At 45.6% G+C, this 16419-nt stretch overlaps 1 protein-coding gene across 1 annotated transcript; it reads right to left on the reverse strand.

Annotated features, from left to right (window-relative positions):
* Positions 1-1604: 1604 nt before the first annotated feature.
* On the reverse strand, positions 1605-12870 carry LOC125707596 (jun dimerization protein 2-like). Its single transcript, XM_048974842.1, has 4 exons — positions 12645-12870; positions 5030-5235; positions 3840-3944; positions 1605-3026 (listed from the first exon to the last, which is right to left on the reverse strand). The coding sequence occupies exons 1-4, from the start codon at positions 12730-12732 to the stop codon at positions 2841-2843; spliced, it is 585 nt and encodes a 194-aa protein (XP_048830799.1). The 5' UTR covers positions 12733-12870; the 3' UTR covers positions 1605-2840.
* Between the last annotated feature and the right edge of the window lie 3549 nt (positions 12871-16419).

Here is a 16419-nt window from a genome sequence, read left to right on the forward strand (position 1 = left end):
TAATGATCAGACCTCCTTCAAAATGCCACAGCATAATTACTTCTGAAAAACCTCACATATGTACACGTATGTAACATCTACCGACATTATATTTAAACTGTGACATTAGTTATCACATTTGACGGATCGAGCTGTTTCGTCTTCTATAGTTGATATATAATAAAAACACGCTTCAACTGCCTCCGAGACACCGTAGCCTACCTGAACGTATTTCCCCATCGGGTGATATTTTCACACCCAGTCACGTTTTTTCCCCCCGTACCATAAAAAAACTCATAGAAATTTTAGCACAAAACTAAGCGGTATTTTTCTTTTTTAAGCTGGGGGACTTGAAAACGCGCCAGCGTGCAATTTTAAAGCATCAAATTGGTTTTTTGGAGATAACACCTACATTAACGTCCTGAATTACGTCATGCGTGGGTCGGTCTGGTCACACTGTTTGGCTCCGTCTCAAAAATCCCTCCGAGACCACTGACATTTTCAAGGCAGAAGTAAGTGTCAACTTCGAACTTAACGCAAATGCTGATCATGCAACATGAGAAGAAGCAAAATCTAATCAGTTGGTGTCACGCAGGGGCGTTTCAAGCTATCGAAAAGATCAGGGGCTGAATCAAAGTCAAGTTTACCTGAGGTTTGACTTTTATTTTTGAAGGAAGATTGGCATCGGGGCTAAAATACTTTTCTCTCTGTTGGACGTTGTTTTGGATAAAAGCGTCAGATGAATGAGTAAATGTAAATATTGATTCTATTACTTATAAAGGATGTAAACAGTCTTACGTTTTTCTTTGAATATCGGTTAATTAACCAATACATTTCATTCTTTCTGTCTTAATGTGTATTTAAACACACGAACGCACACACTTGTGTTTATGTATTTATTTCTTTTTAATGAAAAGTCAATATTACTCTGACGCAAACGTGAACCTTCGATTAACCCAGACTAAAGCAATTCTGACACAACTCCCAAAAGCGGATATAATATAAATTATACAATTGTATATACAAAACTGGTGATCAGGTGACCTAGTCGTGGTCTGCTAGACATTTTGGAGTGCATATGATAGTGGGTCCCCATCCTAGACCAAATTTAATTGTCATCCAATTTTTAGGGGTTCTTAATCATCCTAATCCCCCGCCCCTCTTTACAGCTCACCAGCGCGTTCGTTTAATGTTTTAGTTACTTAACTCTGCGAATCACGTTTCACTGACTGCAAATCCATGCAAACAGCGACTACTAGCGTTTTTCAGAAAACTGTATTTTTAAAACTAGGCACTACTATAGGCGTCCACTAGGTAGTTCAAGTGGAATGAGCAAGACATCACATAACATCATAAAACCGCATATAACAAGAGGAAAAGCGAAAGCTTGGAAATGTAGTTGAGTTTCATATTTAATTAGATTCAGTTAGATTCGACATTAATACAATTAGAATTTTTTTTTATTTAATTTTCCGTTTAAATTGCTCGTGATTATAAATTATTTATAATAATCTAAGTTAATGAAAATACGGTAAGAGACTGATGAGGAAAAAGTTAAACACTTTTGCTGAAGAAGTGAAAAGACTGTGTCCCACTGTATTGCTCAGGCTGCACTACAGTGTCTATTCACGGGCGCGATCCCACTACTGAGCGGCACGGGGGCTTTGACCTGCTCCGTTTCCGACCTGGGCCGGTTCACCCCTCCTTAGACGACCTGGTGGTCCCGGGCTCCCCCAGGCGCACCATATCGATACCGAACTTAGTGCGGACACCCGATCGACATAGTCCACAGCAGCCCAGAACCCCTGAGCTCAAGCGGTTCGCCAGCCTCAGCCTCCCAGTAGCTTGGATTACAGGCGCACGCCACCGCGCCCGGCGAAAATAGCGCGCTTCCTGCAGCAGTTCAACTCAGATGTTATGACGTCACATGGCTGCAGCACCCGCCCTCTAGTGGCGGAGTGAGAAAACGACAGTTAATCTGTGACTCGCCCTAAACTCTAGATTCCCCAAAGACGTACAACTACGTTATCCCCAGCGTCTGAGCATGACGTGTCCCAAGTGGTCTATTCCGTTTTCAACAGAGAACTATACACAGAAGAAATTACTATTAAAATGGTTTTACTATTTGAAAATAAGATTTAATAATATGCAACAGAGTAACAAAGACATACATGTTGGAAAAGTTTAACAAAGACATCGATTCAGAGTTTAAAAAAGGTTATATCCATTTGTAACAGAACTATAAAACGCATCACATCTAGTGATAACATACAATATATATTTTCTATAACATAATGTGGCAGTATAAAAAAATACAAAGTGAACTGAAACCAACAATGACAGAAACAGGACAACTGTAAACATGTCATATAAATGTGCTTTTATGACGCCTGCGTCACCACAGAACCGGGTCAACCGGACACTGCCATCGTCAAGGGCAGAATATAATTCAGCATAAAATACTTAAACTGCTTATTCCATCAAAGATGCATTGGCAAGTAGAACAAGTACAACATACTCTCTCTGTCTGAGTACCTGAGACAGATCTACCATACTGATTTAGAGTGTTTCTTCAACATCAACCAACTGTAGTTTTTCATTGCGTTTGTTAGTTTGTAGTGATGTTGACAGGAGCCCTGACGCACTGGACAGGGACGACAGATATAAATGGCTAATGGCTTCCAGCTCCCAATCTCTTCGCACTTTAAAGAAGTTCACCATCCCAAAGCCATTAGTTGGTATGCCCTCTCTCCACCCTCATAGGCCTAGAGAGCAGAGCTAAGTGCTGCTGGCTATTAGCTGCGTTGTAAACAGTCACCATGGCAACAGTTGCTAAGCGACCTTCTCCTCCTGCCCCGCCTTCACTCCACACCCAGCTGTTCCAGCAGGGGGTTGGCCTCGCTCTCGGGGGTCTTGACGCTGTCCGTCCTCACGATGCAGGTGGGCCGGTGTCGGTTCAGCATGACGATGAGCTGCTGCCTTTCGTGTTTCAGCTCCTCGATCTGGGCCTTCAGTTCCGAGTTCATCACCTCCAGCCGCTCCGACTCCTGCGCCCCGGGGAAGGAGAACGGGGATACAGTTAGAGGGAGCTCCAGAACACAGCCCTGCAGCTACTCCTTGAAGATCCCCCCCGGCTAACCCGTGGCGCTAAAATGTCCGCAGAGGAAGATACCAGGCGGTTCTCAATATGCACACTTGACCGTACTTGTGTTCTCCTGAACCCATTTTATGTGACCTTCCATTGCTGAAGACCAATTCCAATACTCAAGAAGAGAAGTATAGAATATGGTAAAAATCCCCGGATGTCATTTCTGCCCTGTCCCAAAGATACGTTGCTCGCATACTCGCCAAACGAACACCAATCCCATGATTCACTGCGCCCAAGTTCATTCTTGGGAAGCAAGTTAGCAAGACCACTCTTGGCAAGACTGCAAGTACAATCTTCATGTTCTTGGTATTGAAACACCCACGGTTCTGCAGAGACACAAGTGGCAACTAGTATCCTATACTAGTTATGACCCATTTCTGCTTAAACCCACCCTTCAGGTGTGATTATCGAGTTCAGCTTTCGAGGGCTGCCGGTAACACAAGACTTGGAAGAGTACAGCCGCACCATGAAAACGTTTCATGAGTCATAGTTTACACTGGGGGATTAAAAATAACATGAAAACAATCATAAGCCGGTCAGAACCTCAGGCTTCAAACTAATGTCGTGTTTATTTTCCATAGAGCAAGTGCACAGGTCCCTGGAGACCGGATTCCTGGCTGTATCCTCCAAAGGCTACGGACAAAACCGGGGGAATCCCAGAGCTCTCGTCCAGGGCCTGGCCCCAGGGCTGCAGAACGCGGTGCCCACGTACCCTTTGCAGAAACTCCGTCCGCTCTTTCTTTTTGTTTCGACATCGGGCTGCTGCCACCTTGTTCTTCTCCCGCCTTCGTTTCCTCCGCTCCTCTTCCTCATCCATCTGCACATGGCGAAAAGTTGGTGAAAGGTGACATATTTTGATAAGTCCCCATCCAACAACTACCCCAGGCAGTAAAATAACAAAATAAAATACAGGCATACAGCTTTGATATTTCAAAAGCTACACTCTTAATCTTGCCATTTTTATCATTTCTTTTCTTCCCATCAACATCTTTAAAGCCGCAATAAATTGTACCCTAGCGATGCGCAGATGGAAGCGATTCTTACATAAAATGTTTACTGGTGCAATTCCTAATTTGTCCACTAGGTGGAAACATTGGTGAACATTACAGAGCCCCTGACATAAAGATTAATGAGGGGAAAGTCTTTCAGTGCCTGACTGAGCATTCCAGCGCTGAGGGGGAAGTTACACATGTTTTTCAGCACTGAAACCTACTGCTGTGTTTACTAAAATGTACCAATTTGTTTTAATATACGCAAATATTCCATAACATGTTCTACCCCTTAACCACCCTTTACAAGGCATAAGGTCTCTCTCAAGATATTTAAAGCTATATTAGCTTGAAGGTGCTCGATGCCAGGCTGCTGGACGCACCCCGATGTTGTGCCCGCAATCTGTGCTGCGCGATCTACGCCGGTGACCTCACAAGTTGAGAGAAACACTCCCTGGCCGCATGTCAGCGAGAGAAAGCGGGACATCTGTGAGCAAGGGGGTGGGGGGGGGGGGGGGGGGGGGGGCATTCATCCAAGGCGGCTTTATCTCAAGCCACATTTCAGGCTTGAGCAAAAACCAGCTTGGACACGATTTTCCACAAGGCAAACATGATCCGTTCTGCGTGCGGAAAGTTGTTTTTTTTATATACTAACTGCAGAGAGCAGGCTGGGGACCCCAAAAGGGAGCTTGGAAAATGCAGTAGAGGATGGCTGATGCATCCATTGCTGCACCCAGGAGGGGGCGCTCACCTGTCATGCCCTTAAAAATGCATAGTACAGACTGTGTTTTGTTACATAAAAAGCAAGGGCGAGAGGGGCAACCAACCGGAGGAGGAATACAGCGAGACCACATTGAGATTTTGGTAACCCACGGATCTGATCGTACTCCTAGACAGTGCCAGCCAGTCTCACCTCCGCCTTTATTGGCGCTGGCCTCTTCCCCAGCCTGCCCAGGAAGTGCAGCGGCGATAGCATGGCCCCCAGGCTGCGGAGGTCGGCGAACTTCAGCTGGTCTGTCAGCGTGGTGGCAGGGATGCCGGCCAGCGAGCCGAGGCTGGGCAGGGCACCGGCCGGCAGCGAGGGATCTGGGATCTGTCCCGGCATCATGTCAGACCCGGCTGGCAGGAGGGGGGCAGAGGGAGGCACAGATGAGGAAACGTCAGTCACAGAAACCTTTAGGAACAATGACGATAAAGACATGAACGTGTGACGTCTAGTGCTCTGCCAAGTCCCGCTGCTCAGTGTCATACAGTCCATCCTACGCATGACGGCTTCGGTCGGAGGGAGACTCAGGCTCAGGGTCATCGTCTATTTGCCGGCATCTCCGTGCTCCACGGAATGTCCTTCCCATCCCTGCCCTTTCAAAGCCAGTGAGTCAGGGGTCTTTGATATCGATCCCGTTGACGTGCGGCTGCAACAAGCTCAAGAAGGGCTGGAGATGAATCGCCCATTTCCTGCTTGCTGTGCGACTCAGTACAAGCACGTGGCTTTTGGTTACCGTGCCACCTTAGAAACCTTCGATGGTGCCGTGACTGCAGTGCAGCGGCAGGCAGGCCAAGTGCAGAGAGGAAATGACTACAGTAATGAACAATCTCTCTGATTATTCCCGAAGAAAACTGCGGTCAACAGTGACCAGCAAATGAAAAGCAAATTGCGGCGAGCAGTGCTGCGAACGCAATCCATCCCAGAGCGTTCCGGATCTCCATCAGGAAGCGGGCCCGATGACGTTCCGCAGCCGGAATGCGATTCTCTAAAAACCGGCCACGTTACCTTAATAATGGCGATGAATTTCGCGGCAAAATGGGGCTCTGACCACTTTACTTCCCTTATATATAAATCAAGGAAATCCATGCAGGTAAAGAGATTTAAATCAGGCTAAATGCACCCAGAGCTTAACCCGACAGCACAGAGCACCACAATGTGGAACATTCATTGCCGAAATTGCCACCCCCCGACAATTTCATCTTCAGCTGCCGGTAGCCAATGATATAGCAAAGGACCCACCAAAACGGGGCCTTTCCCAGAGTGCACCTGGGCCAGTCTTCAGGATGAATTGTTGGCCTGTTGAGAAACAGGAGTCCAGAGCCAGTCTCCAGCAGCACATTTTATTATTTCATTTTTACCCCCCCCCCATCCAACGGTATCTGTACTTCCATTTACAGAGTGCTTGGCAGGGGCCACAGTGTTTTTTCTGGAGGGGCTGTTAGAGGCAGCCGTGCCGGAGAAGCAGACCCAGACGCATTCCCCCACCCCCCCCCCGCATCTCGAGGGGAGCGGCTGCCAGCCGGCGCCAAGAAAACACGCGCCCGCTACGCATCTTTAGAGTGCGTCAGTGCGACGCGGAACCGGCACAGAGCAGCGCCACCGGCCCCCTGCACCGATCCACTGCATCCGGCCTTATCAGACAAGGGCTCATCTCTCATAGGTAAGGCCAGAGACCCCTGAGGGAGCACCCCTTATATAGCACCTTTCCTCATTAGGGGGATCGGCTAATACATTAACATCTGGCAGGAGGCCTGCCGGCATGGAGAGGCCTCAGTCAGGACATGCAGCCGTCACTGCGCCGTTGTCTTACTCCTGCACTGGGCACTGCATGAGGCCCCCCCCGCATGGTCGAGAGCCCCGGGACAGCCCACTCTTTCATCAGAAACGCACCTCCCAGGAGATCTGCTGGTACACGCTGCTATTTCAGTGCCAGTAAAGTGACTTTCCCAAAAAGCTCTTTAAAAAGTATAAAATAAATATCCAGGGTCCCCTTCCAGTGCATCGCACTCACAAGCTGCACAGGAGGAGTTCTCCGAAATGTTCTATAAAGTTCTATAAATGGCCCCGGACGGCCACCCTCCACCCTGAATAATCTGGCGGGGGAACACGTTACTAAGGAAGACGCAAAAAACATTTATTCACAGACAAAAAGAGGAAAAAAAAAATCTACAGACTGCTAAAGCGATTCCCTAGTCAAAGCAGCATCTGAACTAGTAGCAGCGTCACGCTCGAGCCGTCGGACGTGGAAGACGCCCGGGATGGGGCCCCCGGCGAGGCATGACAACACGCAACTCTGTGCAGACTGACAAGAGAGCAGAGTGGATGCGTCGCATGTTACTCATCGAGCAGGAGAAACACGCACTTCGCCACCTGGCCGGCCTCCAACACAAACCATATTTGAGGCTTTGGCTCGCTCGCGGCATGCCAGTCTGTACGAGAGCCTCTCTCTCTTCATTCCTCCTCCACACTAAAACTACATCTCCACCAAGAAGCACCCCAACCAGTTTCTACCAACATCTCACAATTGCTCTTTATAGATTCCTCACGGACAGAGTCAATCCGAACAGGATTTCCGGCCGCATTCCTGGAGCCTGCCAGCATCACCATCTCCGAGGGACCCCTCCTTCCCCACCCATGCTAGGACCTAGCTGAGCGCCAGATGGTGAAAAACAATCCGATAAAATAAAGGGGGGGGGGGGGGGAGAATAAGCCAGACAGACCACAAACTAACTTAAACGCAACAAGCTGCATGTGCGGTCAGGTGAAGATTTCATTATACTGACAAGAGAGAGCAAGGGAATGAACATAGAGATCAGAGCACATCCTCCATTCTGAAGGCATCCACATGCCTGGGGGGTCCTTCCTCCCTGCCTCTTGCCACCAGACCCCACCCACCCAACACAAGTCAAAAGTGCCAAAAACTTCAATTTATAACCAGGGACAGTCAGCAAGCTCTGCACTCCTGTTCATTCTAGCCAAGACAGGAAACTCCTCTGTTGCCAAAGGTCCTCTGTTACTCCATCGCCTGCTCTCTGTCAGCCATTATTGCATGTGACCCAACGCTGGCACTTGGGCCCACAAGAGGAGAATGTTCCATGGTGTGAGGCAGCGTGTCACTCAACACCAATAAACAGTCCTGACATGCAAACAACTCACCCTACAAGGCTCAGACCTGTTATATCTGGACAAAAAGCTGTTTCACAAGAACCCAGAGGTTTGGGGTGTGCCCCAGAGGCAGAGATACCTTTCTGGCACATGAGCACCCCCTTGACAGGGCAGAGTGGATAGGTTCTCCCAAAAATCTTAAGCGCTGCCACGATGCCACCCAACAGGATTACAAAAGGGGCGACACCTACAGGACAGTGATGGAATTACACACAGGAGTTCAGGCTCCTGTGTCAAGATGTCACAATGTCAAGAAACTCACCAATGACCAACTGCAGCAGCTACAGCAACTGAGCAAAGTTGACCCAGGGAAAATCTTCGAAAGGCAAGAGCACAGAAGCAGGGCAAAAAAAATCCTGACACATAAAGCCCAACACCAACAAAGCCTGGCTTGTGAGTGCCTAACTGCCCAAAATCATGAAGTAGTTCACTCCAACCAGCCCCCCACCCCAAAAGCCCAAAAGGAAGGGGCCCCCCTTCAATGAATAACCCCCCCCCCCCCCCCCCGCCATTGCCTTACATCCCCTGGCATGAGAGCTCTGCTGCACCCCAGCAGCGCCAAAATGGAATAAGCTTCTATTAGGGTGTGAGTTGTGCTGGATCAGATGTGGCTTTTCAGGCACTGGAAGCAAACGCATTCCCCTGCATCAACGACCCGCCCCCCACCCCCAACCCAAATCACTGCATGCAGGGCATAGAGGGTGGGCATCAGTGCCAAAAAAATACATTAATTACAAAGGCAGCCCTTTTCCCTGCTCTCCATCCACACGGCAACCTAACTTTGGGCACTTTTCGCACCAGGTACCGTACTTTCAGTACATCCATAAAATACCAAAGTTCTTTTGTGTCGGTTTTCCACTGGTGTAAAAACTGATATTGGCGCCAAATGACATCATCAGTGACCGCCCCTGACGACATCATCACAAAGCGCGGTGCGGTATTTCTTTCGCTGAATTTAAACATGTTATTATGATCCTTCACTTTCCTGTAGTTTTTTTTTTTATTTTCAAGCGGCATTATTCGGTGTTTCGCGTCTGCCCTATTTCTTCCAAGCGGCTTGCTATTACAGCAAATACTTTTTTATTTCTAGTCCATCCATCCATTTTCCAAACCGCTTATCCTACTGGGTCGCGGGGGGTCCGGAGCCTATCCCGGAAGCAATGGGCATGAGGCAGGGAACAACCCAGGATGGGGGGCCAGCCCATCGCAGGGCACACTCACACACCATGCCCTCACAACATTGGCTATTTGCATAACCAATCGACAGCAAATATGTTTGCCAGTCCAACACCAAAGTACCGAAGTACCAAAGAATTAACCCAGCTGGTTTGGCACTTTCGGTACTGGTACTTAACTGAAAGTCAATGGAAAAGCGAAAGTACCGTACATTGTGCGGTGGAAAAGTGCCCTTTGTTACTTTGCCACTGCTTGTGCTTAGGTGACAGTCAGCTGGCTCGCGAGGAGTTCTGAGGCAGGCAGAACTGGGTCGGGGGGGGGGGGGGGGGGGGGGGGGGTCAGTACTGATCTACACATTGCACCATAAAGGTCAAGTGTGCAATCTGTCCTAGAAAGGATGCAGTGTGCCAAAACAGGCCCTTCATACCCTGCTCTGCGCAGATGCACAAACCACTTCAGCGCAAGAGCAGAACGTCCATCCAGCTGGTCCAAATGAGCCGGCTCGCAGGTTTAATGCAGGGCTTACGCATTATCACAGCAATGGCGACAAGGAAATATGCCGCAATGTATAATTATTCACCTGAAAGCGTGATCGGCATCACGCACTTATCACACGTTAAGCTTTAACTCGGTTACAGTTTCAAAGTTCCTCAAAATAAGCACAAGCATAAGGAAATCTCGCAGCGATGGCCGAAACTCAAGTGACTCTCTTGCATAATTGAGCCGTTATGACACCAAAGATTCATAGTGAAAGAAGCATGGTGAGGTCGTTCACACGGAGCAGCTGCGGTGACCTTAGCTTGTTTTGCCTTTGCTGACCTGTTAAATGCGTTCCTGGTGTCTTTTCCCTGGGTTATGTTGGTGGGGGGGGGGGTTATTTGGGACTGATACTAAATGACTCAGACTTTCAACAAGCAGCTGGCATGAAATCTGGCGTCACTCGCGCACCGTCTTTTTTGCCACAGCAAAGACGCCGCTCGGTATTCCAGCTCAAAATAATCTGCACCCCCCCCCCCCCCCCAAAATCCCCCCTTCATTTTTCCATGTCAGCGTGCCACTGACATTTTTCCATTCATCTGCTGCGGCCTCTCTGTCTATTTAAAACGTATCCTGCGGACAGATGCCAAAATGCGACCGCGCTCCATGCCAGCCGGCCGCGCATGCACGAGGTTGCAGGTACGGCTGCAGTTCCTGCCGAGAAGAAAACATGGAAGGAACAGGAACACAGTAAACAAATGCCACCCCCCCCACACACACACACACACAGTTTCCTGTGAACAGGCATGAGGCATGGGGGTTAGACTGTTCTACAACGGAGTGATTTTCAGAGAATGCAGACCAGGCAAATATGTGACAAATGGAAAGAAAAAAAACATCATTTCCCATTTTTACAAGTTCTAAAACAAATATACACTTGACCTACAAGAAAAACCACAGCTGATCAAGATCTGCCTTGCGTATATGCAAAAAATGCAACGCAATTTATATGCAACAGATGGAAATAGAACTCCTGTTTAATTTGGCTAGAAAACAAGATACGAGCTATTTACCAAGCTATGCAGCTAAAACCGACAGCTGTACAGAGGTCGATATTTCCTAAATTAACGGTCTGGTGTTATGATGGTTATCAGGTCGGGCCATTCAGTGTTTATGCCTGATTACATCTCTGGAGTCAAAAAAGCACAATGTTGCACAATGAAGCCACATTTCAGGAAGAAATCAGCACATTTTCCTTATAATTACGCACAGTCACAGAAATACCCTGAACAAAATGCTACACATACGCGCAATATAATACATTTCACACTAAATGAGTCATTGAATCTTCCTGTTCAATATTCTGTGATCAAGCTAGCAGGACCCTCACTTACAGTTCAGCTGCACGAACGGCGTGTGACTGCTGTTGAATGGTTTCACAATATCTGCTTGCAAGGTTGCCTTATTTTAACCACCTCCATACTACAAACCATATGATTGCATAGCTAATGCATCAATCATTAGTTTAAAATATTAGGCTCATTTAATTTGTTTGCTCTTCAACCATACCGAACAAAGTTACTCATTAGGAAAATTAAAGCTAAATTCCTTAGGAGATAAATTAAATAAGCATGCGTTGACGTACCTCCCTAGTTTAAAAATATTTACATAGTCTAAAAAGCTGCCAGAGGCCTTGTATAAAAATAAGCATCACGGGGTTGTAGGTGTTTGTACAAAGAGAGGAAGAGATCAATTACTGGATGGCTAGCTTTAACAAAATAATCGAGTATTTAAGTAATCGTAGATGACTCCTAAAGCACATTTGTTAAAACATACCTTGCGCTTTATATTTATGAATCGAGAACCCGCCAGAATTAACGGGACCTACAGAAGCATTCCTTAGAACAGTATTTAACAACTTTTTTAAACACACAAGGGATAACAGAAAATTTTAAAACTAAGTTACTAGTATAGCTGTAAAACAGAAGTGTCTAAAGTAAAAGTGATGTCAAATAGAGTCTATTAAGAGGCGTGGCGCGTTTTAACACAAAAATGTGTCTCAAAAATGACAGGTAGAGGAATTATACGGTCAGATCTTTTGTCCTGCAGGCAACAGTAAAGTGCATGCAAAACGTCACCATCAACTACTGGCAGGCTCAGCGTTAATATTATTATATGAATCAAAAAAATACTATGAGATCTTTCTACTATGAGACCTTGTTAAGTAATGTGCCTTACGCGAGTTTAACGTGCCTGCCATCTGCACGTCTGCCCTGCAGTTATGTCCTTAAAAGTCATCAAGCGGGTTAACACGCGAAATTAATGTGCGGGAACATCAACAATAAGAATAAGGGAAAGCCCATGTCAAAATCATCATTAAAGTTCTACTTCTAATGCTGAATGGACCTTTTGGAACAGATACATTGTAAAGATATGAATGGCGCTGACTTGCTTTTCAAAGCGGAAGTTATTGTTCGATAAGTTATGTACGTAAACTCGGCATTTGCGGCACGAGAATAAAATAGGCTTTAATGTAATAGGTGGGGAACTTACTGTAACTACATTACAAATATATGATCTTAATGACCTATTATTACTGTTTCTAATTCATATTGACTGTTTCTTCAACTTGTGTAACAGTCGGTTTAAATTTTACATAATATGCAGAAATAGCTGTGCAACACGATTCTAAAGGAAGACCCAAACGGCGAAAGCCAACGTATGCGGTAAAGGGACAGCGTGCATGCAAAAATAAAAATCTGTAAACCCTTTTAATAAAATGACAACCATACTCTTCGGCAAAACATACGAAATCGCAGAGTCTGCATGAAGTTTTAAACTGTTACCGAAATATCAATGCTTTCTAAGTAATTCGTTAACTTTATTCAAACTTCTTGCGTGACTCCAAAGTAAACAACGTTTACAAAAAAAGTTCGCTATTTACCCGACTTTGGTCCTAAATCCGATTGATATTCCTTCTTCAGCTCAGTCGATGGTCGGGTATAGATTTTAAAAAGTGGAAATCGTTGCATCAGCCCGTTTATATAGCGATAATTTTCTGGGAGGGTTTGGGAATGCGGAACTCGTTTAAAAAGCCAGCCCGACGTAAACGGGGGATGTAAGAAGACAGCTAGGCGTAGAAATCAGAAAAGATGCGTGAAAAGTGTGCTGGCTCCACCCCTGACAACCGGGAAACAGAAAGCACGCCAACCTGCGCATATAGCGATTTGCTACGATCACGTAAGGAATCGCAGGGAATCCCAGGCTCGTGAGACAGTCAGCAGTCGAACATCTTAGCTTTCTAACTCAATGCAACTTTATTTTCTAGAATAACGTGCATTAGACACAGGAACCGTCCTTCTTTAACTTTATCAGTTTGATCAGTATTAGGGGGATATTGTTGTTATTAACTAGAGTGAAGGACAAGTATTTTTTTCGCAACATCCTTAAACAATACTTGTAGATATGTTCTCATAGTGATCTTTATCTGGAATGTTACTTGTATTATAGGACATCTGATGAATTACACACCCTGTGTTGATTTTTATATGCGTGCTATCCAGTCTACATCAAGTAGTATTCAGTTGAAGCCAATAGTCTTATCTTTCGGTCTATGTTGGGATTAAATTGTTTGCTTTGCCAAGCAAGTGGACGCAGTGATCGCAGCTGGCCTGAACTGGTTTACATTACTCAAGATCACACTTTACCAGTTCAGACCAGAATAGTTTACGTTACCCCCCACCCCCCCACCCCCCCCCCCCAAAAAAAAAAAAAAACTACTTGAAAAATGTACTGGCCTCTCTAAAGTTAACCACAACTGCTTGAAAAGTTTAAGGTGCTCGCGAAATTACGTGGTATACTAGTGTCTTGAGAGGTCGGTATAGTGTGTAAAACCATATACGCATTCCTCTTTCACTGAGACGTATTTCTTAAGATGTTTGGGTGGGTTATACGGTAAATCCATATTTTTACAAGTGGGTATATACGCCGTATATCAGTGTATACCCACCACTACACCTCTGGAGTATGTTAGTCCATGCGGGTATAGGTACCTTCTAATGTATAATTATTCCTCTTGTAGCAAGCAAAGTTAACTATTTCAGCAGCGGTGACATTGCGGAGGTTTTCTAGTAATGGCGCATAGGAAATGTGTAGACGTGCGGAGGAAAATCACGAGAAAGCAGGCGGTACCTACATAAAGCATACTGGATGTGACCCAGCTTTTTTAGTGCACCCGGAATGTGACCCATGACCCATTTTGAACAGAGTACGTGTCTAGCCCGTGAATTCAGTCTGTTTCATTTACACATCTTCATTCTCTGTTAAATATACCGTTTGTTTGTATAACACACCTAGATAGAGTGTTACAACACGCAATTGCACATAAATTAATAATAGGCCATGGAATTCTATACAGCAAAAATCACATGAGACAATAAAGGAATTTGTATTACATTACTAGTCTTGCATTATAGGGATTACATATATGACGGGTGTAGGTATGGAGGTATAGGAGTTGGGAAATACTTGCCAGCTACAGAACACCTCGTTCTTTTATGTATTTTGAAATGCCTGCCTCCAGGCATTTGAAATGCATCCACCTGCCCTGGATAACCGGTTGGGAGACGGATGGATGAATGAACGAGTACTAATAGTTCTTCTCTAGATAAAGGCAACTGTGGACATTTGAACAGAGTGAAGTTGTGAAATGTGGTGGAAAGCGACAGTAAAAGTAGAATCGTAATAAAAGGGGAAGGTTGTTTTTTCACACGGACAGAATATGAGAGATGATCTAATGAGAGAATGGAGGTGAACGGTTTTCTGGAATGGTTGCTGGCTGTGTGAGTGGTTCGCCTGAACGGACCCACGAATGGTAAAAAACAACGGCACCCTGATTTCTAACTGCATGTAATTAACACTGTGGCACTGTCGTTAACAAAGATCGAGGTTTTTCTGGTGTTCTGGTGTCCTTGACTTGGCAGTACAATATAATACATCTCTAGTTTCCTTATATGGGTCACATTTTGCAAAAGCATAGTTGCTAACAACATTAGCAACTTCCGTAGTTAGAACCATGAAACTGAATGTTTCCGACTATGTAAGATGCTAATGGGAACTTTTGGGAAACGTACACCTGGACACCTGGATAGTTCTCTGAACCCAACTGTGGTCGAATCCCATGGTTGTGGATCCGGCGTAAACTAATTGCTAAATCATTTACTTATCTACAAAATTTGCTTTTTGCATAACAATTTTCTCTCTGATATTTGTGTAAGTGATCACCATTTAAAAATATAACAACATACACACACATCTTCGTAATTTCTTCATGCAATTATGACTGTTTATGGCATCAGAAGAAGACTCCACTGTAAAGCGGACTGCAGATGACCTGCCGATTTCACTGTAGCACAGTGATCCGAGCTAAGCTCTCCGGGACTCCGTGAAAGTCTCGTTTATGGAGAGCGTTTCCACGATCCTGGAGTCACGCAGTGACCAATCCGAGGCCCTGCGGCTGCCTCCACAGAGCCCTCTTTGTGCCAAAAAAAATCAGAAGCACACCAGGGACCTTTAAATGCTTTAACACGCCTATTTTTAGACCATTCATGTCAGAGTGGTGTCTACTATGCCCATAAACTGGGTCCAGAAATATTCACTGTCAAATATTTTGTCTTTTATGGCTTTTCCTCCCAATGGCAGGTGAGATTATTGCATCATGTTCTTGCTGAATTTAGAAGAATCCAGGGCTTAATATACTCCTCTGGGGGGTATTTTTGGGTGGGCTTTCTCGGCTAATGACATTAAGATTTTTGAGAATACCTACAGTTACATTGTATGGTTATCGATGTATTAAATTGATTTATGTAAGGTTTTTGGACTGATTGTGGCAAAAAAGTCCAGTTGTTTTTCATGACATTGTTGCTGACTATATTGTTTTAAGCAATGAGCAGTGGAATTAGATTGTACCAAACGTTTCACTGCAATGATGAGTGGCAATGGTTCACATACCATCCATCCACTCATGAAACACTTTTCCTGTCGTCAGTAATACAGGGCTCGAGGCTGGGCTACACCCTGGGTGGAATGCCAGTCCATATACACACTATCATACTCTCGGGGCAATCTAGAGGCATTAACGATCCTAACTGCATGTCTTTGGACTGTGGGAAACTCAGGAATCACGCAGGAAATATGCAAGAGGCAGGATTTGGACACTCGAACTGGGAGGTGTGAGGTATCAGTATTGCCCACTGAGCCGCCATATCACCCAAATCAGGGCGCTATATAGATGGGGAAAGTTAGGATGATTCAAAGGGCCCCCTGAGTGAGAAGGGGCCTAAATAATTTGGAACATAATTGGATTGGTCTGGGTTGGGGGCCCAGTATGATATAATGTCATAGAGTCCAGAATCTCCAGCAGTAACCCTGATGGAGAACAAAGACCAAATACCAAACATACATACACAGTTGTTGTAAAGTATCTTCGGATTTATTTACTGAATGACCAAAGTGAACCAACTAAACACAGAACTGGGTTGTTTTTAAAATACGCGGCGCTTGTGTGGGCGCTTGTGTAAAAGAATAATGAGGAGATTCATCACATGCTGTGTCAGCCAGTCACAGAGTGCGTCCTCAGCGCAGCGTCAGCGCGCCCATCGAGGGCACAGTTTGGCCTTCCCAGCGTACGTAGAGAACAGATGGCTGTTGTGTCTGGAACC

This window comes from Brienomyrus brachyistius, chromosome 14, assembly GCF_023856365.1.
Source record: "Brienomyrus brachyistius isolate T26 chromosome 14, BBRACH_0.4, whole genome shotgun sequence".
Classification (NCBI taxonomy): Eukaryota; Metazoa; Chordata; class Actinopteri; order Osteoglossiformes; family Mormyridae; genus Brienomyrus; species Brienomyrus brachyistius.